Source organism: Mastigoproctus giganteus, chromosome 1, assembly GCF_048544385.1.
Source record: "Mastigoproctus giganteus isolate SK-2022 chromosome 1, ASM4854438v1, whole genome shotgun sequence".
Taxonomy (NCBI): Eukaryota; Metazoa; Arthropoda; class Arachnida; order Uropygi; family Thelyphonidae; genus Mastigoproctus; species Mastigoproctus giganteus.
The window spans coordinates 255,991,086-256,017,931 of record NC_143575.1 but is presented as its reverse complement, the minus strand read 5'-3'; the positions used below and the strand labels follow the sequence as shown (position 1 = coordinate 256,017,931).

The 26,846-nt window shown below is 33.6% G+C and overlaps 1 protein-coding gene across 2 annotated transcripts in view; it reads left to right on the top strand.

Annotated features, from left to right (window-relative positions):
- The window catches only part of LOC150091801 (U2 snRNP-associated SURP motif-containing protein), a 333,597-nt gene that overhangs the window by 243,309 nt on the left and 63,442 nt on the right, over nt 1-26,846 (top strand). For both annotated transcript variants that reach the window (XM_090385786.1, XM_090385781.1), the window contains exon 15: nt 3,039-3,118. In XM_090385786.1, the coding sequence (XP_090241912.1) occupies nt 3,039-3,118 (80 nt within the window). The remainder of the gene's footprint in view (nt 1-3,038; nt 3,119-26,846) is intronic.

Genomic DNA, 26,846 nt, shown 5'->3' with positions numbered 1-26,846 from the left:
TCTCTTTTATGTAGTTCTAAAATGGTTTTACTTACATCTTCATATATTTAAAATGTTGGAATAATCAAGAATTCGGATCAACAGATAACACTTATAGATAACTTGGCAACATCTGCTTTTAATATTGATATTACAGAGTTAAAAATAATATTGCTCTCTCTCTGATATCATATCTGTTTCACAAGGCAAAATTGCATTTTGTTGTTAGGCTTTGGTCCTTCCCCTTTAATTGTGATACCTTTCTCGTGTTTTATGTACCACCTTAATCTCAAATGGGGCTTATCTGACATTTTAATTTTTTGCTATGAATATTGTTTAGAAGTTGCTTTAATGAAATTTCTGAATTCTAGTTATTTTTGCTTTTAAAGGATGTAATTCTCTAAACATGAAATATAAATATGTTATTCATTGCTAAGACATTTTGTACATCTCAGTTTGTAATATCTTTACAAATATTGCTATTGTTTTGTTTTGGATAAATTCTAAATAAATTTTATTTACCTTAAATCATTATAAATGACCTCTCTGGTATATACAGAGCAATCTAGAGGTTTTTTTTTTATATATATATATATATGTATGATAATAATGAATGAATGATAGTGTGGTTGAATAATGCTATAACTGTTAGTATTTAACTTGTTATATTGCTAGCTGACCTAATGGAATTTCATTTTTACAAGAATAAAATAGACTATGACAAATCTTAAATAGACTATGACCAGTAAAGTTTTATTGGAAACATTAAGGAACTTCTTGGGTCTTCTGTTTCATTTGTGTTATATTAACACATACTCTCTTACTGAAAGAAATATTTTAAAAATCATTTCCTTGGTCTTTGAATGGATATTATTCAGTATGGAAACAGCTCTCAGTACAGATTTGTTTTGCCTGCTTTGCAGAGTCCTTCCACCTCAGCACATCTTAAAGTTAGGTTTTAACTGGTTTGTTTTGCATCCATCTCAAATTAATTTTTATGTTTGTATTAAATATTGTTTCTAATAGGCCTTTAGAGTTGCTCTTTTCTGGTTGATATTTTGATATCTGTTAATAACAAAAACATCTCTCTATACTTCTAAGTTGCTTAGACTCTCAGTAGTCAGTAATATACCTTGGTGGTAATGTTTAAATGGGAAAATTATTTTTCATTATGTTGAAAAGAAATAAATTTGTTTTACCAGTGTGAATATATTATACATAAATTTGCTAAAAAAAAAGAAAGAAAGAGCACAAAATTGTTGTGAACAAAAGAATTATTTCATTTTTGCCATTGTGTTATAATATTCCCAAATAGCAGTTTCTACAAATAGAAAACTGACTTGGATAAAGAAAAAATAGTGCACAGATATGTATGTATATATGTCATAAAAACTATGAGATGCAAATTCTCTGTTTTGAAAAAAATGACTATTATGATATTAAAGATGATCTTGAAGTTAATTCAGTCTTTCCCCCTCCTCCTCCCATGCCTTCCTCTCCCTTTTTAAGTATATCTTGTTTCTGTTCTGTTCTGTTTGAGAATTGATAATAAAGTCTTATTGATGTCCATATTAAAAATTGAGATGTACAGTAAAGTATATGAAAGAAATGTAAAATATTTTATATAAACTAAACATTCAGTGGTAAAAAAAACTTACTGTTTATAAATAATATGATAAAATGCAGTAAATATGTTTGAAAGTTTGGTAGTTATGGATTGCATTTTATTAGGCGTCACTTTAACCACCCTTCAGAAAAAAATATATTAAAATCAGCTGCTTAAATCAAAATTTTAATGCTTCCATAAATTTATTCCAGTGATAGACCAATTCTTAGTTTGTTAGATTTGGGTAAAGGGGAGGGAGGTAATATTCTATTTGAGCAGCAGCAGCATTTGAATTTAAATTTTAGTGTAGCTACACTATCACTAGAACTGTGGAGGTAGGTGCATTATCTTCATTATGTGCTTCTTTCTTCTGGTCGTTCTATCTATATACGTTGTTACGTTTGTACTTGCCTCAACTGATAAGGTTTTGCTCCTCTGAAAGTAAGCATTTATGCAAACACTGTATGGCATTTCAATAGCCATTCAGGAAAACTAGCAGATAAACAGCTAAGTTGCATTTAAATTATTTAATTCCACTGCTTTACTTGTGTTTTTGGAACAGAACTGGTTTGCCATATACTTTTCAGTATCCTGTGTATGTGGGGGTCATACTAATGCTTCTTTAGTTTTTGCAGCTGTTGTGTTAATGCTTTACTGCTATATTTATTTCTCAGAATATTAGCATAAAAATCACATTTTGAAAGAATTCTTTTTCAATTTTTTTCGTAATGAAAATAAGTAGGATAATTATTGTTGTCTCTTTGGGGGCCATATAAATCATCTGGAAACTTTTTAAACAAAAAATAAACTCAGTCTGCAGAGAATGTAGAATGTGAATTTTCCTTAATTTTGTCAATATGGACATTATTTTATATTTATATTAAACCAAGTAAACAGTTTTATTTTGGTGTAGTATTTTGTATTTTATTTTCACGGTGAAAATAGAATGCACATATGTTTACTGATGTCACTTGAAAAATAAATGATACCATGCATACAATATTTCATTGTTTAGAATTTTTTCCCTTTTTTGGTCAAGTTTTCGGATGATTTATACAGAAAGTATAGACGGATGTATGGAATTGATGCAAAGTATTGTAAACAACTTGAAATACTTCACAGGAAACAATAGTCCTTTTGATAATTGATTTTTCTTATTTTTTGTTTGTTTCTTTTTTTCCTTCCTCGGCTACTTTCTTTGCAGTTTTGGTCATTTTCAGTAAATAATTCTTTAATTCCTTTGTATATAGCCAATCAGTGGATTATACCTTCATATTTTTGAGGTTTATGATAAACACAAAATTCCATATGTTTAGAAATTCCATATTTTTCTAAATATATTTTGCTATATGTTTAGAAATGTATTTTTCCTCAATTTCTGTAGTTCTAATTTTAATTTATTCATGTAACTTTATAGAATAATTATTAATTTATTTTAAAAATGCCATAACAGATAGCCAGATTATATCTTATCTCTGATATTCTCCACAACTGCAGTGTTAAGGTTGCCAATGCTTCCTTTTATAGAAAAGGGTAAGTGTTATTTTCTGTATATAGTGTCAGCCATATATACATACATTGCATAAATACCAGAGTGTATCAAATAAAAGGGGAACGCATAATTTTCATTTTGCTGTAAGCTTCAGTTCTTTTATTTTGCTAGAAATATATTCTTGGTGTTAATGTAATATTTATTTTAAACTACTGAATACATACACCATTTCTACATGAGTTTCAGCACTATAAAAATATATATATAAACTTGTACAGATGATGAAGCAGAAAATTTCTTTTTTTTTTTTTAACAATAAAATATTCTCTGGGTATTGCCAATTCAATAAAGATTTTTTTCGGGGGGAAAAAAAGTTTTCTTCTTTCTTTTTTGTTTTCGTTTTGAAATAAAACTGAAATGTGATTTTTATTACTTCAAGAGGGAAGGGGCAAAAAACTGATTTTATTATTATTATTCAAAAAATTCTTATAATATAACACACAATAATTTATATCATTTTTAAAGGTCCACAAAAGATCTTGAATAAATAAACTTGACTCCAAATTTAAATTTAAGAAGTTCTGTGTAGATTTTTTCTATTACAAAATTGAATTTATGATAAATGATTATGAATGGAGGCTGAAACTAAGTCACATGGAAATTCACTTAGGATTTAGCTTACTTATTAAGCTAAATCTTCCATGCAGTACAGCTACTTATTAGTTTCAGTTTTGACTTCTCATGATGTGTAATGATAAAGAATGAATTCCTAATGAATTAGGTGTGTGATCAGGCCTGATGACATGATTCGTTATTGAATCTAGAAATGTCTCCAGTTGCTGAGTTGTTTTACTGCATGATAGTTTTAGGGCCAACTTCACATTAATTTTTTATGGACATCTATGTAATGTCCTTCTCTCAGCATATTAATATGTATTACCTTATTAAAATCATATATATTTTTCCTTACCTAGATGCTTATTTCTAGTAAAATATCAGTGTAGATTAAAATATGATTAATGTTTGTATTGATTGATTTACTCTAAACTCTACTGACCTGGTGGTTGTGCTGGAGTGTAAACAAAAACTTTTTTTTTTTTTTTTTCATCCTAATATTGTTAATGAAGACATACTATTATGATAACACATTGGATATAGGATATAGATCAGAGAAAATAAATGATTATTATCTTATCTGTATATTAAAAGAAGATTTAAGTGCTATTAACTTCGATATTTAAATGAGAGCTAAATATCTGTTTATTTCCAGTTGTAAATTATATACAGATGAAAATCAAACATTTCATTACTTTTCATTCACTGATAAAGTGGTATGCTCCTAACACTTTATCAGTGACTGTAAAGACAGCAAATAAATTGGAAAGTAAAGTTAAATTGTTATAAATTTCTGTAATAAATTATTATAAGTTATATAAGGCTAAATCTGTTAAAGTTAGATTTGAATTAAATGCATTTTAGGGTAGATTTTAACTAAATATATTTTAAGGATAGATTTAGTATTAATAAGAATTATAATTCAAATTTTGTCCATCCCAGATGATAAGATGGCCAAAAAATTGATGAGGGGTTGCGTGCGCATGTGTGCGTGCGTGCACGCTCTCATGTATACAGTAGGTTATTCCAGAGAATGTCATTTTTATTTCTTTATCAAATAAAATAGAAAAGGCCTGTGTCACTGGGTTCCATAACTAAGAAATAAATTCACAAACTACGGGTTAGCACATGCCCCCTGCCACCTGTACAGCACTGCGTGCACACTACTCTCTCAAGCTTGGAGCCATTCCAGCTCCTTAGAAGCCAGGCGCATCGAAGTTTCTAAGGTAAGAGCATACCTCACCAACTGTCGCTACCCTACCCATGTGTGTGTGGCGTCTCCGTAGCCAGGTGGGAAGGAGCAGTAGTGCATAGCACATGCTTCTTGATTAGACCGGGGTTCGAGCCCGTCACCACCAAATACGGAGGATGCGGAAAGGTCAGGGAATGACAACCGCATATCCCGGAGCAATATGGCCTTAGTTGCTAATGCTCCTTAAAAAAAAAAAAAAAAAAACCTACCCATGTCTTGGACAAATGCGCTCTACAAGCCCGGGAGCTTGCTGCACATCCGAGATAACATCTACTGCTTATATCCCATATTAATGGGCGCTTCGGATCACATTTCTATGACTTTATGCGGGTACCGTATAACGTGCCTGCAACTTCCCGGTAGAGGTTTGCGATCTCTTGTCTCGAGGGTGAAAACACCCATCCCTCCTCTTTTACATAGAGGTACTATATACCAAATCACATGCCATGATTGTGGCAGCTGCTATGTGGGGGAAAGCTCCAGGATCCCCGCACGGAGCATGATAGGGCCATTCGTCTAAGTGACTCTACATACTCTGCTGTCGCAGAGCATTTTTAGTCGATGCAACACGACCTCAATCCCAGTGGCGATGGCGAGGTGGTTTACCAATCCTGTCACCATCTGTGGTTAGAGTCATATCTAGTTGTCGCAGCATTTTAAACTACAATAGAGGTGTACAACTACTCAAAATTTTGGAGTCTGTAGTGTTACAACATGACAAACGCTGGCAGTCAGCCCATATACGCACCCCATACCAACAGCAATCACCTAATTCTACGTAGTAAGTGATTCAGCATCCTTGCTGTTGTTGTTATTTGGTTTTTAGGAGCATTAGCAACTAAGGCCCTATTGCTCCGGGGATATGCGGTGGTCATTCCCTGACCTTTCCGCATCCTCCGTATTTGGTGGTCACGGGCTTGGACCCCGATCTAATCAAGAGGCGTGTGCTACGCACTGCTGCTCCTGCCCACCTGGCTACGGAGGCGCCAGCATTCTTGCATCTACGTGCGCACTCTCTCACTCAACATGAGCACGCACTGCTCATTCCATTCGTAACGTTTTTATTGTTATATTTATACATTCATGTATGTATGTACTTTTACAGCCGATGAAGAGATTCGTTATCTCAAAAGCTGCTGTCATTCAATATACTTAGCTACTGCTTTTACTAGACGAACTGAATTTATTTCTTAGTTCTTTATCAAAGGTTTGGCTAATAAGAGTACTGCATATAAGGTTCTAAAGAAGCATCTTTAATCTTGTTATGAGGTCTGGTAAAGATGGGTAACAAAATATTAAAGATCAGCCATCTTTAATCTATCTACCAGAGGTTTGTCTAATAATAATAATACTGTAGATATCTGTAACTTTATTATTGAAGTGTACACTAACCTCAAAGATACTTTCTGTTCTATTATTTAAAAAAGAAAAAGTAATTTTTACACATTTTTGTGTTATATTGTGCATTTTCTCTCAGGACAAAATATGCCAGCATTCGTGACATTGTGAATTATAGTCTTTTCAATTAGAGTGGAAAGATATTTTTTAAAAGTTAAAAACTAACGTCCCCTTTTCATTTGATATACTCTCATATTTGATCTACAAATATTTCACATATATAAATTTTTGCATAACACATTGTGTGGATAAAACCAGTTTGGTTTTTTTTTTTTTTTTTTAACCACATGGTGAGTTTTTTTACTTCACAATTTATTCCCATTATGAAAACTAGTTAGGCATTTTAATTGCAGTTTTTCATGTTTTTTATTTTTAAAGTTTGGTATACTTTGAGTTATGAAAATTACATTTTAATGCTTGAAATCTTGAGTTTTAGAAATAAAAAGTCTTCAGTTGTGTTTTTATGAAATAATTCCAGTATTATAAATATTCTCAAAATTTATCATCTGACATTTTATGAATTACTGGATATTATACTGCTGGTCCTCACTGCTATCTCACTGTAGCATTGCTGACCCATTAGGACTATATATATATATATATACATGCTTACTGTTGTGATATTCATTATTGCGCTGTTTTCCAGTTCAAATTACTTTGTGTAGTGTATGTGTGATTTCATGTAGTTATCACATGCTCAGTTTTATGGTTGTGTAGATCAGTGTTTCCCAACCTGTGGTCCACAGGACTTCACAATAAAACAGCTTTTTTTTTTTTTTTTTTTTTCCTCGAATAGGTAACAATCCCATTAACAGCTTTGGGAGATACAGGTATGCCTATAATGACCTAATATATGCTACGTATACATTTATACTGAACAATTGTACCACTGTATGGTGTAATGGTTCGGTTGGAACAGTGTGATGGTATGCACCTGTTTTGTGTGTTTTGACTTGGTCTGCCAGTTTACCAAGGCCAAACCATAAAAATACAGACCCATACCATCATCACACTGCCCCCATTAAACTTCATTGTTGATCCACTATAATCAGATTGGGACCATAATTTGGGCGTGGTAACCTGATGATGGTTATTGGTTATATGCTTAGATAGTTTTATCAACTGCATCTTGTTTCATCTCATTAAAGGTGCCTTCGTGATTTCCTCTCACTATTTGTTTCAAATGTCAACATGCTTTGAGCTTCATTAATAATGCTCCACCTGCTTAGGATGAATGGCCATGTCACCTTCTGTCTTCCATTGACATTCAGCATTTCTAGCAGTTGATTTTGGGTGTCCAAATTGAAATGTTGGTAACACTATATATCTCTTTCTGACTGGCAAATAGATATATCAATAACCATCTCTCACTTGAGTCATCTTATTAAAGTCTTGAAAAGGGACTTAGATCCTTTTCTCGTCTCATTCTTTTCCATCTATCTGCCATTGAGTGTTGCATGCCTTTTATATCCTGCTTTTTACTGCCATCTTTTAGTCACTGTGACAGCTAGAATTAACTATTATTTCTTAGGGGTAGGATGTTCCAATATATGTTGGAGAATAGTATAAAGAACATATAACTTATATGTCCTTTTATTATATTCTCTTCCATCATGCAGTATGAGTGATGTCTTTTGAGGTTGTAATAGGCACCATGGCGAGATCCAGTCTTCCTTATATTTTGAAGATACAGCTGAAAAACAGTGTTTGCAGGCTGGTTGCTAGATAGTTCACTGGACCAAACCTATTAGTAACTCTCTAGTTAGCATCTGGATCATCTAGAGTATGATCTCACTGCCTCTATTTTGCCAGATACTGATTGGAAGGAGACCAGATAGTGCATTGTTGAAGCCAAGTTATGTCAAGGATCTGGATATATTCTTGCCATGTGTATGCCATATCCAAAAACTTCATACAACATATCCTCCCTACCTATTCTGAATACATCATGAATAGTCAAACTGATAGAAAAAAACTTATCTGTGAAAAGATCTAAACCTTCCAATCACTTTCCACTTAGTCTGCCAGATCCCACATACTTTTTCTGACAGAATCCCAGTTATCAGGTGATTCAACCACTGCTCGTCGCAATTGCTCTAATTATTCACTATATGATTCCTTTCACTTGAAAGGTGGTACTTTCTTGCAAATTTTTCTTGGTGATTTTAATGTTCACAACTTTTTTGGTGGTCATGGGCTCAAACCCCGGTCTAATCAAGAAGCGTGTGCTATGCACTGCTGCTCCTGCCCACCTGGCTATGGAGGTGCCTTCTCAGCCTTATATGGTTTGGCATTATAAGAATGCAAAATAGGATGATCTACAAGATTTCTTTTCTTTTTTTGATTGTTTAGATTACTGTTTTAAATTTTCTGATATCAATGTTTGCTCAGACCATGTCAGTGAAATTATCCTTGTAGGATTCCTTAATTCCACACTCCACCTTAAAATCTTGTCCTTTATCTAAACCTTGGTTTTCCAATAAGTGCACTAAGGCTGTTCAAAATATTGCATATCACAATTGGCTCACACCCAAATCTTCAAGTCTATTTTCTGCCTTCACTGAAGCTTGCAACAATTGTAAAGCAGTTATTAATCAGTCCGAACTAGATTTTAAACAGGCTATGAGTATAGAAAACTCTCTTCTTGTCCAAATGTTAGTCAAGCATTCTGTTTCTTGCCAAAGCTGTTACTCACAACTTTTTCCCGTCTGTAGTCCCATCTCTGTTAAAACCTAATGATTCTATTACCTCCTCAGATAAAGCCGACTTATTGGCATCTGCTTTTCTTCTAAGTCTTGTATTGGCAGTCTTGATAAACCACCTCCTCCCATTCCCAGAACACTCCACTCAATGCCACCTGTAGTCTTCCATCAAAAGGATGTCAGAAGAATTTTGAAAAATCTTCATAATGGAAATTTGCTCGTATCCATTTCCTAAAAGGTAACGACAAATTCCTCCTGTCCAATTACACTGGTTGGCAAAAAAAATTTTTTTTGCTTCCTGTTAGTTCTGAGTGATTCTCGTAGATTTGAGGCGCCTCCGTAGCCAGGTGGGAAGGAGCAGCAGTGCGTAGCACACGCTTCTTGATTAGACCGAGGTTCGAGCCCGTCACCACCAAATACAGAGGATGCGGAAAGGTCAGGGAATGACCACCGCATATTCCGGAGCAATATGGCCTTAGTTGCTAATGCTCCTAAAAACCAAACAACAACAACAACGTTCTCGTAGATTTGACATTGCTAAATTCAAATATGGCAACCATATTGCTGTAACACTAACCAATTTTAGGGAAGAAGGGATTAAGTCAAATACTAAGTTTCTAGTAAAAATGATTTCATATAGCATTGAATATTGAACAATGGATCTGTTAACCTTATTCTATTTACAAAAATGTTTATCTGATTACAAAACACTTACTTTGTTGTTTTTTTTTTTTTTTTGCCTTTTCTAATCGTCCATTGGTGTCTCCCATACAAAATTCCAACAGTAGTCTACAAACATATTTAGACTCTTTTTCCCTGCTGTCTTTTTCCATTTGAGAAATATCTTGGTGAAACCTTTCACAGTGTTCATTGGAGACTGCTGCCAACTTTGCAGGAGAAAAGTCTAAGTGGGATTGTAGGAAATGAAGCTTTAACGTCATGTTGCATCCCAACTCTGTGTACACTAAAATTAGCTCATCCACAATTTGACTGTGATTTTTGAAATTTCTCATTGCCTAAAAAGTTTTGACAGATATTTTCAGATGCCTTTCAGGCTCTTATTTCTGTGGCATTTGTAATAATCCACAAATACCTTCTTTTAACTTGGCCTCACTGAATCGAGGACACTTTTGTCTCAAACAGGAAAATCCTTCTCTCCTTTTTTTTTGCCCATCGCTTTCACAAATATTTTTATCAAATCTAGCTTGAATTGAAATGGAGGTAAATAGATTTTTGGCTTCATCTACCAAAGGAGGATGTGCTACATTTTTCTGGCCCGGTGTAGTTTCTGAACGGTCTGGCCATTATTTACCCTGTAATGGCAATCCTTCACTCAGCTGTCCCTCTCGCATAAAAAGCAGCAGTGCATAGTGTATCCACCTTGCAACCCAGTCAGCAAAGCTGCCACTTTTAGATTGGCACAAATATTCCATTTGTATTCTTGATAGCATATTTTTTGCAAAAGAACCTGTAGATTCTCATACATTTTCTTCATATGAACCGTACTGGCTGATGGTATAGATGGATACTTATTTCCATCATGGAGTAGAACTGTTTTCAAACTGACCTTGGATGAATCAACAAAAAGCCTCCACTGCTCGGGGATGTGCCCCAGATATAACAATTTCATTAATTCCTGGACACTGTTAAAATAAACCAAAGCACCATCCATGGAGTAATAGGTAGTTATATTAGATTGCCTCTTCCTATAAAAAGACACATTTACACCCTTTTAAAGAAGATTCTGCTGCTGAAGCCGTGATCCTAGTAATTGAGCCTTGGTTTTGGAAAGGTCCAAATCTTTGATCAAATTGTTCAATTCTGCTTGCGTGATTAGATATGGCTTTGCAGTATCAAGAGTTGAAAAGTCTGAATCTGTACTCATTCTAAGTTCTGCATCTTCTGGAGACTCCTTTTCTGATCTTGAATCAGAGGCAAGTCCATAAGTTTCTGGTGGCTTTGGCATCTGCATTGTATCATCATGAGGAACTGGCCTTAAAGCAGAAGGTATATTGGAATACTCTACTTTATGCTTCGATTTCCCAGAAAAACCAAAAATACTAGTCATGCCAAAAGTGACAATCGTTTATTATGTGGTCTCAAGGTTCCCACCATATCACTGGAACAGCAAAAGACATCAATTTATGACTACCCCTAAGCCAGTCTGTTAATGAATGTCCTTGAACATGAACTACAGGAAATCTTTGGAGCCCTTACTTCATCTTGACCTCCAACCTTACATCCAAAATAGAGTTCATAGGCTTTTCTCACAAGTTGTGACAGTGGCTTCTGCTTTGATTTTAATAGCACTTTTGTAGCAAAAGCTATCAGGCTTATTTCGGCAAGAATGCAACATATTTCATGTACAGTTCATGCACATAAGAACAAAATTAAGAAATTGTAGATTTTTATTTCTAATTTAAACACAGTTCACAATTTACACTAATGCAGGCAACACTTGTTTGCTATTTACACTAATGTAAACAACACTTGTTTACAAACAAGTTGTTGCACAGACTGGAAATCCTATCCATAGTTTTGCAGATGATAGCACATTGCATTTCACCTTCCAGTTTGAGAAACTTTGCCCTACATAAACATCTCCAACTTCTCAAATATCCACCACCAATTGCTTAAATGCTGATCTCCGGGTATTTCTGCAATGGGGAAAAGATAACTTAGTTAATTTCCTGTGTTATATCTCACAAAACAGCTCCTGTGCTTATCTTTGATAATACTTAGATTTTCTGATAAGATCACATCACATATCTCTATTAGGGATTGACCTGATTTTTATCTCTCTCTCTCTCTCTCTCTCTCTCTCTCTCTCGGCTTAACCATGTCACAAATATTGCTTCCTCTGCATTTACAAAACTGTTTTGTTCTCAGTTTTACTTTCCTTCTAAACAACTACTTAGTCTGTATAAATCTAAAATCTGCCATACTACAGAATATTGTTCCTACATCTGGGGTGTTGCCCCAAAACCTCTCAGGCTTCTGAACTCCATTCAAAAGAAGTCAGTTGGGTTAATTGATGACCTACCTCTTACAGAGTTTTTTTTTTTTTTTTTCACTCTCTGTCACATAGGCGTTGTATTTCTGTTGCATGCCTTTTTCTATAAATACATCCGTGGGCACTGTTCTTTTGACTTGCATTTTGTAATTCCCCCACTGGCTTCCAAATCAGTCTGAACATATGCTGCAATCAGTGAACATCCCATCCAATTACCATCCAACTTCAGACTCACAGAACCAACTTTTCTTCTTCCTCGTTTATCCCTTACTTCCGCTTTCTGGAACAGCCTTCCTTCACATCTATTTCCTGAAAATTACAGTCTACAAACAAGTATCTTCTTCTGTCTTTCCATCCATGTACCCATGCAAAATACTAAGTACTATAGATTTTAATGCCTTTCGTGTTTGGAATTTTCATAAAGAAATATATATATTTATATTCTGGTTCTGTTTATTTATTTTATGTTAATAGATACTTAATGTAGGGTTGTAATTTTAAGTGCAAACTGTTATATACTTCTTTGTTTAGGGGAACAACAAAAGTATGTACACTTAATAAACTTTAGTCTAAAAGAGAATTCTCTCACATTCAGTTTGCAACTGTTGAAGCTTAATTTAAGTTTGTTCTGTAGTTTAAATTGTCTGCCTTCAAAGCCTTAAATAGGTTCAATCAAAATGCCACATGTACTTCTAGTATCAGCTCTCTCTCTCTCTCTCTCCCCCCTCCCCCCTTTATATATATATATATATATATATATATATATATCAGTAATTGACTTTGTCGCCCCCATGCTATATCTCTTCCAGCAGATCCATATCCTTTCTGAAATGAGAGCTCCAAATCTGGATAGAATACTCAACTGGTGTTTTGGAAGCATTCTGTGAAATGTTATCACTTATAACATAATTTTAATGTTATTATGCACTTTAAAGTAAAAAGGAAATATGCTTGATATATTTATACTAAAATCAGATTCTCATGTTATTAGCTTGAATTATTTTGTTTTTCTAGTCATGAAGATGGGTAATTTTTTGTACTGAAAGTGAATTAACAAAATAGCTTATACAGATATGATGTTCAACCAATATATGGAACACCATGTGTACAGTGGTGGCCAATAAATTGCTTTCTCCCTTAAGTTAATATTTCCTTAATCATTCCCTCTATAGGTAATCATATCATCTCAAGATACTGTTACATCATCATGCAATATTAAAGTGGCATTGCATCATCTTGTTTATAAAAGCATCCACCCATTGCTATCTATTTTCAATTCCTGTTCAGCAGCAGTAATGCATGTGCTCAGTTAACTCCAAGAGAGAAAAGTGTAATTATTACTCATGATGGGGAGGGCATTTCTAGTCATCATATATTTGAAAAAGTTGGCTGTAACCAGTCTATTGTGTCAAGGTTACGTGAAAATATATGTGAGGCTGGAGATGTCAAAAGAAAATCTGGAACCAGGCAGAAAATTACTACAGCACAGGACAGAGTTTTGAAGTATTAGTGCCTCTGATTGCCATTCAAGTTCCACAGACCTAAAATCCATGTGGAAGGAACATGCTTGGGTAAATGCAGGTGATAGAACTGTCTGACAAAGACGTCCAGTAAGTGATCTTAAATATATCGACCTCATAAGAGGCCCTTATTAACAAAATCCATTAGGAAAACATGACTGAAAAACATGCTAATTGGACAAATGAACAATGGAAATCTGTACTGTTTTCTGATGAATCCAAATTTAAATCATTTAAATGCTATATTCGGCATAGATCTAGCAAAGCTATCACCATGACTGTATTCAATCAACAGTAAAGTTTTATTTGGGCCAGATGGTTTTTGGGGATGCATAATGGGCAAAGGAGTGTGCAAAATACATTTTGTAAATGGTACTGTTAATGGTGACTACTACACAAAAATTTTAAAGGAGACTCTTCTGCTCATCATCAGAGACCTGTTTCAAGAAACAGAAAATTGTCTTCTCCAACATGACTCCTTTCCACGTAAAGTTAGTACAGCATAACATAATCATTTAATACAATTTCTAGTATGCTCATGTGAACTTTTTTCAAACACTGAGTGTCTTATCAGGGTGGTTTTTTTTTTTTTTTTTTAAACTTTAGGTGAAGAAGTTGATGCAAGACACTGCAATATCTGATCCTTATCACGACAAGGAAATAGTCCAATTTAAATCTGATTGAAAACTGCTGGAGTGTTATGGGACAAAAAATTGCTACTAAAATGCCATCAAGCAAGATAACATTGCAAGAAACCATTATTCGTGTCCAGTATCATGAATTAAGCAGCAGTTATATCAAGAATCTAATACACTCCATGCTAAACATGTGCATGGTGGTAATTAAAGCTTGTGTTGGGCCAGCGGAATACTAACATCTGTTATAACAAACCTAATGGTATCACAGCCATATTTGTTGGCTGCTGGTATATTTTTTCCCATTTTATTATGTAATGTTCATTTCAAACATTGGTCACAATGAAAAGGCATTCATATGGCCTTTAATTTGTTTTCTTATCGGTAAAATGCATAATAATTTTACATTGGTAAATAACAAATTTGAGGCTATAAGGGCAATTATTTCAATTGTAATGTTTAGGTGAAAATTTACAATGCAATTTATGTGGCACCACTGTATAATGTTCCATTACTCAAGAATGTTGAAGAGCACTGCTTGCAGTGAAATAATTATCCCTTCGCCCCTGCTTGCAAGATTTCTATATATCATAAACAGAACACATGAAAATGCAAATAACTTTGTGTACAATAATGCCAGAGATGTGAAATTTACAAATACACATATTCAGTACACATAGTAAATGAACATGATATTCATTATAGAGGAGCATGTGTTAATGTTCAAATATTAATTCAGTTTAAAACTAATCAACATGATTGTTTTAGGCAGTTTTTCAGTGTTTCAAGGCATCAAAACGTTTGAGATGAAAGTCTGTGAAAATGTTCAGGGAGAATGGGAATTTAAGTGTTGTGACTGAGGAATATTTAGCACAGGTTGGGAAAAGCCTGGCAGCAAGTTCACATAATTACTATGAGGACTTTCACAAATATAAAGAATGTTGTATGACAGTTGTTATGCAACAACTTTTACCACCAGACTCTGGAAAATATAGCCATTGCTGTGGATGGTTACAGGAAAAAGTGAGTAGAGACTCAGATATTAGACTGCACCTTCTTCTCCAATGAGGCCTAGTTTCATCTGATTGGGTATGTAAATTTTCCGAATGCTCATCTGTGGTGTACAGAAAATCCCCACACATCGCATTCATCTACATTGGAAACTCTCCTGCAGTGACAGCCAAGTAGAACTCTTAGTTTAGCAGCTGAGTGGAGGCTGGTCTCAGCTGATATATTAGTCTGTTGTTAAAACCTGGCAAGAAACCTGAAATGTCATCTTTGTATCAAATTTAAGGTAATTAAGTCACAAGTACTTAGCCCAGCAGTGGTGAGACACCTGACAGATGTTAATTTTCTTTATAATTTTTGGAAAATGTTTTTTTTTATATATATATATATATATATATATATATATATAAACTAAAAAATGTATGCCAGTAGTACGGCAAACCAGTAAAGCAAAATGATAAACTAAACCATTTAAACAATACAAAAGGGGGGGGGGTAGTCAAGAAGAGGGTACTGTATTCAGACCTTGGTGCTATCCAGGGGTGCCATTAATTTCCAATTAATTGGCTTTCTTATTCTAAATTTTATTAGGACCGTTCCTTCCACAGTACTCTACCCTCTTTTTTTCTTTTGTATCGTTTCACTGGTTTAGTTTATCATTTCACTCTACTTGGTTTGCCATACTACTGGCATACATTTTTTAGTTTTTTCACACATTTAGTGGAATGTGCATATTTGCTGCCACTGATGTCTGCATTACTAATTTTATATTTATTTATCTTTATTTTTCTTCATTTTTTCATTTTAATTTGTTAAACTTTAGATTATATATATATATATACTTCTACTTCTTTGTGTGTGTGTGTGTGTGTGTGTGTGTGTGTGTGTGTGTGTGTGTGTGTGTGTGTGTGTGTGTGTGTGTGTGTGTGTGTGTGTGTGGATTAGAGTATGAATGGAGAAATGCTGACCACATCAGATGTAACAATGGAAAAAATTAAATAGGTACCTGTAAAATAAAATTAAATAAATGATAATTAATTTTTTCCATTGTTAGAAATCTGATGTGGTCAGCATTTCTCCATTCATACGCTAATCTGCTTATATTATATATATATATATATATATATAAAATATGCTTGAACAGTGCCAATATTTCATCCTTGCTTAATGCATTACAATACTTATATGTAATTTTTTTATAAGTTTAAAAAATATTTAATTTTTAAAACTTGCTGTGTATTCTACACCTTTTATTTTTGAAAAAATAAATAAATACAAATTGATTCTGCTAAAAATTACAGAAAAACAATGTTTTGGACATAAAATAGAACAATCAGTAGCTTTGTCTATTCCATTTTCAAATTTAAAAGGCCATTAAGTGTACAAAATTAAAAATATGCACATATATTTCTGCTCATTATGTATCAAAATATTATTATGTTTTTTTTAATTAAAAATGCTTTATATATATTTGAAATTTTAAATTATGCACATTGCGTTGCACAAAATAACAGCCATTTATCAAGAATATAGGTTTTGTGTTATCATTTTTGCTATGTGAAAACAAATCTTTGAAAAACAACTAAGATAATACAGTAGATGTTTATTGAGATAGTGGGAGAGGGAAAACATAGCATTTGCACTTGTCCAATACCATGCCACTGTTCAAGCAAAAGCCAAATAGTTGCAAAAATGGTGGCTAGTACCTATCAGGTCCCCTGCCATTGCCGAGTAATAATAAACTAACTTTGAATTATTCATGTGGTATAAGAATGTTTCATTACATTATTTAATCTATGGATAATCGGCATGTATCATCATTCCCAAATTACATTACTGTTTTTTAACCCTTTTTGAGGGACAGAAACCCAAATCTGTATAAACATTATTTCATCTATTCACTCTCAGTACAAAATCTTTATCTTCATGACTAGAAACAAAATAATTCAAATCAATTGATCACAAGAATTTGGTTGTAGTATAGATACAGTATGTCAATTATGTTTAATGATTTTAAAGTGCATCAAAATATTAGATATGTGTTAATTGTTCCCAAAGAAATTGGTTAGTTCTTTGGGAACATCAGTGAAAAGCACTGAGTTAGAGCAATAGCCATTTATAATCACACTTCATTTCATTTTACTAACCTTTTATACAAAAGACATTCAGTATGAATTGTCATCAAATGGTATCAAAAGCCTTACTATGTCAGAATCATTCTTTGTATCAATTTCTTTTTGTGAAGAGTCTTTAACACACCTACCTATGCTGTGTTTCTTCTATAATTTTATTCCTATCCTGAAGCACAGCCTTAATCATGAAATTGATAATTTCCGTGCCATAGGAGTTAAACTTACAGATATATAATTACTCATTTCACCTGTTGGAAGTTCACCTGACTCCAGAAATGTACACATTATAATAGATAGGAGCTTGGCAATCTGTCCTGCTGCTTCCATTAACATCATTGGATAAATCCTATCAGTTCCTTGTGCTTTTTTCATAACTGCCCTCGTGGGTAGTACAGTCGGTATAATCACTGTCCTCCCACACTGGATAGAAAAGACCTGGGTTCGAATCCTGTCAATAAAGAGAGGAATTTCTATGGGTCTTTTTCAACATGTCTCAGGCAAGGGTAGCAAGATTTTTTTCTCCCAGAAGCTAGAGTTTTTCATCCTGCAAACAGCAATTTGCAATTCGGTGATCGCATGATCAGCCTAAATTCCAGTACCTGTTATTCAGGGCAATTGTAATGTCAAGCCTGAAAAAACTCCACATGTAAATATTGATGCAAAAAATTTATTTAGCTCATTAGCTATCCAGTGATTGACCAATATGGTTCAGCCTCCTCCTTTTAGTGTTCACTTATGCGAAAAATTCTTTATTATTTCCCTTTTCCAGTGCCTTTTTATTCTGTTTCTTGATCCCTGAGTAACTTTATTATACAGGGGGTCAAAAAGTTTGTATCCTAACATATATAGGAAAGCCATACTATTGATTCCCCCTTTTTTTTTTTTTTTTCAACATGCTCCCCGACCCCTGCAATGCACTTCTCCCACCCGTGCTCTAGCGGCTTGTGCCATTGGGGGAAAAAATCTTTATCTTGGTCCTCTAACCACATACCCACAGCTGCAACTACCTCAGAGTTAGAGGCATATCTCTTCCCACAGATGTTATCCTTCAGCGTGGGAAACAAATAAAAGTCACTAGGGGTAAGATCTGGAGAATAGGGTGAGTGCTGAAGCAACTGAAATCCTGCAGTCTGTTTGTTGGTCATTGCAATCTGGGAGGTGTGACTGGGTGCATTGTCTTGGAGTAAGACACCCTTTCACAGTTTTCCATGCCACTTTTCCATGATGGCATCATGAAGTTGCTTTATGAGGTTGCCATGGTATGCACCAGTGACAGTGGTGCCCTCTTCCAAGTAGTCAACCATGATGATGCCTTCTGCATCTCAAAAAAATTGATGCCATCACCTTGCCAGCTGATGGAGCAACATGGGACTTCTTGAGAGGTAGAGAACATGGATGCTTCCACATTAGACTTTGGTTTTTAGTCTCTGGGTCAAAGTGATGAACCCATGTTTCATCCATTGTAACAGTCCAGAACCAGAAATAATATAGATCCTCACAAAGCATGTTCAAGTTGGTGATGCACATTCATTTGCAGCATGCCTTTTGCTTATCTGTCAATGTTCGTGGGATCCATCAAGCACTGACCTTTTTCATCTTCAAAAATATAATCAGGATTGAATCGACACAGCCAATTGAAACTCGACTATATACCTAACAGTCTTGCATCTCTAGGTCATGCACGCAGTAGATATTTTCCTCAGTGTTCGATGTGGAGGGTCATTCAGAACAGTCTGCATAATTGCATGGTTCCCCTCCATAAAAAAATTCTCCATGCCACTTCACAACTGTGGAATATGCAGGAGCCATATCCCCCAGTGACTATCAGCATAAACCTCCTATGTAAACATACCTTTCAAATACGGATATTTTATCACCAGCTGTATTTCTTTCTCCATTTCAAAAATTTTCTACTCCTTAGTTCACAAAATTGCCTGCAAAAAAAAAAAGATTGGAGCTATTAACCTGAGATTTGGTGCAGTGACATAACCAGATGTACTACCTGCTGAAAAAATACTGCATAATCCAATTCACTAGAAGTAGCTTAGAATACAAACTTTTTGAACGTCCTTCATAAATTAAATCATGCTTGTCATAGTGTTCAGTGTCTCTTAGTAGCTTAAATTCATCCTGTATAGCTTTCCTTTCTGTTACTGACCCCTTCAGCTTATGGATCTAGGCCTAGAATAATAATATTTAAAAAGTATGAAAAGATAGGCAGCTACTATAATTACTTCTTTTGTCATTTCCATTGAATAGAATTCAAATAGTATCTAGGTGCCATTGTAATTTCTTCTTGTGAAAATTAAATCCCATTCCATATCTAAAGAGACAGCAACTATCTCTTTAGATATATGTCATACGTTAATAGAACCTACTATTGCAGCATTTCTCAAACTGTGTTCCGCAAAAAATCGTCATTTGTAGCGTAACCACTTTTGTATCATTATAATATTTAACATAATTTTTTTTTCAGTTATTAATATACTGGCATAGACTAATAATCAAATAGACTACGGAACACTTTATTTTCGCAGGCTTTGCATAGAGAAGTATGCATAGAGGTAATGAAATCTACGAAAAAGTAGCAATGTGGTGATCTAGTACGCCATTCATAAGCGATTTAGCCTGGAGTACGTGGGTTGAAGGAGAGGAGGAAGCGAACCAATATCATAACTAAACTCACTTCCTTGTATAAATTTTTTTTGATAATTATTAGTATTTCAAATTATTGTTAAAATATGTGACCATGGATTTGTGGTCGAAGAAAGGAACTTTAAAACAAGAAGCAAAGTACTTCTACTAGTGCAAATGTGGTCGATGAAAACGAACACAATATTGTCACACTTCAAAGTGAGGATGAACAATCGCAGCCTTTTGTTCCCCAAAAATTTGAAGTGAAAAAACAGGAACCAACTAATAAAATACCAAAATGAAAGTATAATGACAGTTATTTGAATTTCAGCTTTACATGTGTTCGAAATAAAGATGCTCCTGATGCATAGTGCATCATATGAAATAAAATATTAGCAAAAAAAAATTCTTTGGCTCCCACTAAACTTGTGTTTCGTAAATATGTTGTGAGATGAAAAGTGTTCTGTGACTAAAAAAGTTTGGGAAACGCTGTGCTAATGGTTCCTTAAAAAACAAAAGTTGTCAGTATCATTTGAATCCTTGGTGATAATGAAATCAAGAAATATACTGCTGATGTGTGAGCAATCCACCCACAAATCCCAGTCATTGCAGTTGATATATGATTGCAACTTAGTGATTTAGAAATATGTCTAGTTCTCACTTAAGTTTGATGAATCCATTGACACTTGTGGTGTGGCACAATTAAGTATGCTTGTATGTTTGGTTTTACCAATTTCACTGGTAAGGGAAGAGCCACCCAAAATTATTCCCATAGAAAAACCAAAGGGAGGCTATATACAATGTTTTTAGAAGCTTCATAACATCAGAAAACTTTCCACTTAAAAAAAATTGTCAGTGTTCAGTGTTTGAACATACTGACATAATATCTGTCAGTCACATACACTGTGACAACAGATGGTGCACCTGCTATGGTTATCTGCAAAAATCGATTTCTTGCATTTCATAGAAGAGAAAGAATTTCCAAATTTTATTGTCTATCACTGCATAACTCACCAACAGAATTATGTTGGATAAATGTTGAATTAAGATGTTATCACAGTAACCATAAAAGCTATAAATTCTTTTGTGGTAAAGTACTACAAATAAAATTGTTTAAATCTCTTTGGGATGAAGTTCGAAGTGCCTTATGGAGAATTACTCCATAATGAAGTGAGATGATTGAGCGGAGGGTCCATTCTTGTTAGATTCCTGAAGTTGTTATGATATATAAAAAATTTTATGAAAGAAAGGATAACAGTGCAATTTTTCTACAAAAACAAGCAATGGCTTCAAAAATTGGCATTTTTAAAGACACAAGAAATTAAATGAGGTAAACCTAGAACTACATATTAAAATTAAAATTAAAAATATAACTAATATGACTACTTTCATCAATTCTTTTAAAATGAAATTAAAACGATGAATATCTCAACTTCAAAAGGAAATGTTAAACAATTTTCTAATTTAAAAAATGAGTTTCAATGTAAAAACTGCATTGAAACTCATCTTCGTGATTGTTAAGAATACATGAACATTCATATTACTTCATGAAGAGATATGAAATTCTCTGGCCGGTGCAAACAGGCTGCATTGACAAAATCCAATGAGCTGCTAGCTCATGGGATTTTGTCAGTGAAATGTGGGAATTTTCCCATCAGTGATAAGGATGTGATTATCCTATTGTATGAGGCAATGGTTGTACCACATTTTGAGTACTGCGTATGGGTCTGGAGGCTTCATTTTAGGAAGGATGTAGATTTGTTGGAATGGGTGCAGAAAAGACTAATAAGTTTAGTTAGGGAAACAGAAAGGTGTTGTTACCAGGAACTGTTTCAGTTCTGCAAATTGCAGCACCTTGAGACGAGGCCCCCTGAGGTGTTTAAGGATTTGAATGGATTGAGTAAGCTGAATGCTTATGGAATGCTTCCTCTTGCTCAGACTACATGCACAAGGAGACATAATTTCAAATTGAACAAGGATGATTGCAGGATAGCTGTGCAGAAATTTGACTTTAGTCATCAGGTAGTTGATTGTTAGACAGTCCCCTGCCTGGTGTAGAGGTGTATAGTTTGAATACATTCACGGAAGAACTACACAAACTGTTAGGGGGGGGGATGGAAAGCATGTGTGTGGGTTTTTTTTTTTTTTTTTTTTTTTATGATGCTGTATATAAGCTTGCTTTCTTGGATCATTTATCACTTCTAATATTAATATGTTTGTGAATTCTTCGTAATTAAGAACTTGAGTCCCCCCCCCATACACACACACACACACACACACATACACTACTGTTTGTAATTATGAACCTGATTATTTCAAAATTGCTAGTGATTTAAAATGTCAGATTTTTCATTAATTAATAATAAATATATAAATAAAAAATTTTCTTTCTTGTTACCTTCTCTCAATCATTAATTTAAAAGCGTATTTTATTAAAATGTAAATTTTTAAGTAGAAAAAGAATTTTTTTTTTTTTTAATGGATGGGGCCAAAATAATTGGAAGGGAGATCATTGACTCTACAAGTTAAAAATAAAATGTTACTCCCAAGCTCAAAGGTTGCCCACCCCTAACTGCTTAACGCCTTTCCTGACTTGCCTGTATATGTACTGCATATTTCGATGTCTTAGTTTTATTTTTAATGCAAATGTTAGTTAAGATATTGTAACATTATAGAATTTTTACATAAAATGGTTTAATTTTTTCTTCAGTCACAATTTGGCTGCTGCAGATTAGATGGCTCTACTTTCATCAATTCAATAATACAGTCGATTCTGGTTATTTGGAACACATTGGGACTGACTAGTGCATTTTGGCCCGATTAAGCGGCTGCCCCAATTATCCGAAGTTTCACTTAAATAGTTAAAAATACAATGGACCCCCCCCCCCCCCCGCTTTACAATTGGTTCACTGTACAATCAAATCACATTAAGATGGACTCACCATATAAAGTACCTTTCACTATACGATGTGTAGTAAGCACTGGTCATTGTGATCACGTTTGTGAATTGAATTTTAATTCTATTAAACAGCGATTCTAATTAGCAAAAATAGGAGGAATTATAGCCACAGGGTATAAAAGTAAAGATATATTAAGCACAAATTTACCCTTTATTTACCTTACCAATTAAAAAATTAAATGATGCGTGAAAATCGGAATAATTAATACATACTGTAATATCTACATACTAACCACTTGACATTTCTGTTCACTGACATTTGTGGGTGGGAGTTAAAATTTAAAACAGTAAAAAGATAAGCAATCAATAACAAAGAACACAGCACACACAATTTGCAAGTAACACGATAACCGCAAGTGAGAATGGAGTAACAAGTTACGAAGCTTTAAAAATAGGAATGAAGAGAAGATTCTGAAGATTAATTTTTTTATGTGATTGAAGATATCATGGAAGTGTAAACACATTTCACCATAATAACCCACAGAATTCCAGCTGTCGATATTATCGCAAATTCAATAAGATCAAGTTTACTATCCATTTTTTATAGCTTGCACTAACAGAAAAGCCCAATAAACAGGTGACTGCTAATTGTTTTTATTGTTTTATGGTTGTGACCTCCAGAAATCCAACCGAACCACGTAGTTCAGTCGGAGACAATCGTGGGGTAATCTCCAGTGCTGCAGTCTCCTGCCCGGATTAAACAGCATGTTGTCCCAATTAAGCGAAGTAAATTGTGGCTATTTTCTCGACTGGGTTCTGTTTTTTTATGATTTGCCTCAAATAAACGGCTGCCCCTATTAACTGGTGATCCAAATAACCGGAATCCACTGTATTAACATGCATGTTGCTCTTTGCATGACAATTTCTCTTAGTGAATCAGGTTTTGGATTAAAAGATATTTCCAGTTTATTGTATAATTCTAGTTCAGAACATGAAGGAATTTTGATGATACTTGACAATTTTTTACTGTAAATCTTTTTTTTTTTTTTTTTTTTTCTCATACATATTGGAACTGTGTTTTGAGCAGGGAAAATGTCAGCCATCTTGTTTTAAGATGGCATGGATCACAATGATTTGTAGTGGATTAAGAGCGGACTTCCCATCAGGGTTTTGATACCCTGTGGGGGATATACATGTGATAAATTTGATTTCAGCCAGTCTATAAAGAAATATTATCAGACACGTGGTAATCCTATAAAGTAGACTTTAAAAAAGTGACAATTTTGGAATATTTTTCTCGGAAAAAATACAACAGTTAAGCTGCGATGGGAATATTGATGTACTTTGCAGTTAAGGGCATGACACCTACTCCCCTTCTTTCTTATAAATAAAATATTGTATGCTTTCAAAATTATAAAATTATAATCTCTGTACTAATATATTTACTTTTGTGATACATATTATGTAATTTTAGTTTTTTATTATTTATTTTGAAAGTTGATATTTAAGTAAAGTAAAGGAAAATTACTATTTTTTAATGTTAAAAAACTGCAGTAGAACCTAACTGAAAAAAATAATAATTTTTTAAAAATAAATTTTACCTCTGGAGTTAACCGTTACTTCCCACATGTGTGATGTCCCAATACATGTTGGAGGATCGTGTATGTTTATTAAGTACTGGTGAAGGTCATTATTCTTTCTTAAAGTTACAACCTTAGTCCACTGCATCTACTCTCTTTTCTGTCAGTTAAAAACAATGACATGATTCCAATAAAGGATCTAAAAATATCTTCATTCTAATTTGCTTAGGGTATTATGTTGGAGTATGGATTTACATTTATATACACAGTTACATTCTTATTTTCTGTAACCTCTGTGTGAACACAACTAACCCTTGAGTAGTCACATGGGCTACCTAACAGTTTATATTCTGAAATGTTCATAGTGGCTACCATTCCATATTTCTTGCTAACTTTTTTTAATAAAGTTATAAAGACTATAACTTTATTTTAAAAAAAGTTTTAATAAGTAAAACATGTCATTTACATACTCTTAGCAGTTATTTTATTTTATTTTATTTTTTTAAATAAAGAGTTTGAACTTAAATATGTTGTTTTGAAGCATTTTTGAATCAGTTTAGTGCAGCTGGAAGTAAATGCATTTTTTTGGTTTCCTATGTGCATTTTAAAGCACTTTATTCCAAATGCTCATAAACAGCATATAAGCCATGCACAGTGCAATTTTTGTTATGCTTTCAAAAATCAGCAATATTATATTTTAGAAAAATGTGTTTTTTGCACTTCCACATATTCTCCTTAGGCTGGTTGGATGATATAAATAAACAAATGAAAATAATTCTTCTAGCTTATTTACTATGATTATTTGCTTTTTGGTCTCATAAAACAGAAAGAATGCTGGAATGTTTTTAGACATAACTTCCACTGCAGTCATATAGTGGAACTTCTTTTCAGCACATTTTGTAATGTGATTGCAGTAATTGCTTATTCATAATTGAAGAAATTATAAAATAATGGAGTCATGAAGCTTCTAAACCGGTGAGGTGAGGTTATTTCATTTTTGATGACATGTTTCTTTGTTGTGACAGCAGGTAAAAATCTTGTGTTATTAGCAGAAAAAAAAATAATAGCTAACTTGAAAGTACTAAAGACTGTCGTTCCTATATAAAAAGTGGACAGGAAGAAACTGGGCTATGCAGTGGCTCTCAACGTCATTAGTTTTTGAAAAATACAGTTTGTGTCAAATATTAAAAACATGATAGCAGAGATCAATAAAAATTGAGAAGGAAAAGGCTTAATTTAAAAAAAAAAAAAAAAGTATAGTGAAATGTTTTGTTAACCTTGAAATGTAATTTGGATTTATTAAAAACCCAAATTTTGATTTAATGTAAGTCCATCCATTGATTGTAATTATGTAAATACTTCCTTAATGTATTATTAAGACCACTAGTACAACAATAAAAATTGCCTGAAACATGGCAATTTTTCAGGCAATGTCTCAGTTAAAATATTATAAATGTGTCTAAATTAAAATAACACAGCAACATTTCTTTTCTCTATAATTAGTACATGCCTTTTAGAGACCTCATCAGTGGTGGTCTTCATCTCCACTAGAATATTGTAACAGCACTGAAATTATTCTATATGGCTTGTCTTATTAGTGATATTCAAATATAACAAGTTTATATAGACATTATTTTACTAATGTACAAACTCATTGCCAAATTCTTTGTACATTCATAGTGGCAGGTCCATACTTTATTTTGCTCTTGTGTCAAGTGTAAACAAAGTACAGGTAGTTCTCGACTTTACGAGTTAATTCGTTCCTGGCGTGCACTCGTAAAGCGGGAATTAAATCCCATAGAAATAATGTTAAACATATGGATTACATTCTCGACAATAAAATTAGTTAGCTAATTAGTTTAAACAATGGTTAATTTATCCAAAGAAATTAAAACGCAGCCTGTAAAATCAAGCAAATTGTAATAATAAAGAAATTATTTATGACTTACAAATTTTAAAGAATATTTATTGTTCATTATCGACTAAATACACACTTGTTGATCACTTATTTATTGGCTTGGCACTCGTTGGTTTGTTGCACAAGGAGTCGTCTTCTTCAGAAATGCTTCAAGAGGTGTTTGTTTCCAAGATAATCTTCTCTTCTCTTTATAAATTTCAATAGATGCATAAGTATTTTTTAAAGGAATGCACAAATTGCAACTAGCATGATTTGCACGGAGTAACAAGTTTATGGGGCTTAGGGGGGGGGGATGAGGAGAAGGATCTGAAAATTTATTTGTTTTTTATACGATTAAAGATTTCAGTAAATGGAAAACACATTTTACCATAATAATGCAAAAAAAATCACACAATTCCAGCTATCGGTATTTTCACAAATGCAATAACATCAAGTTTACTACCTGTTTATAATTGCTTGCAGT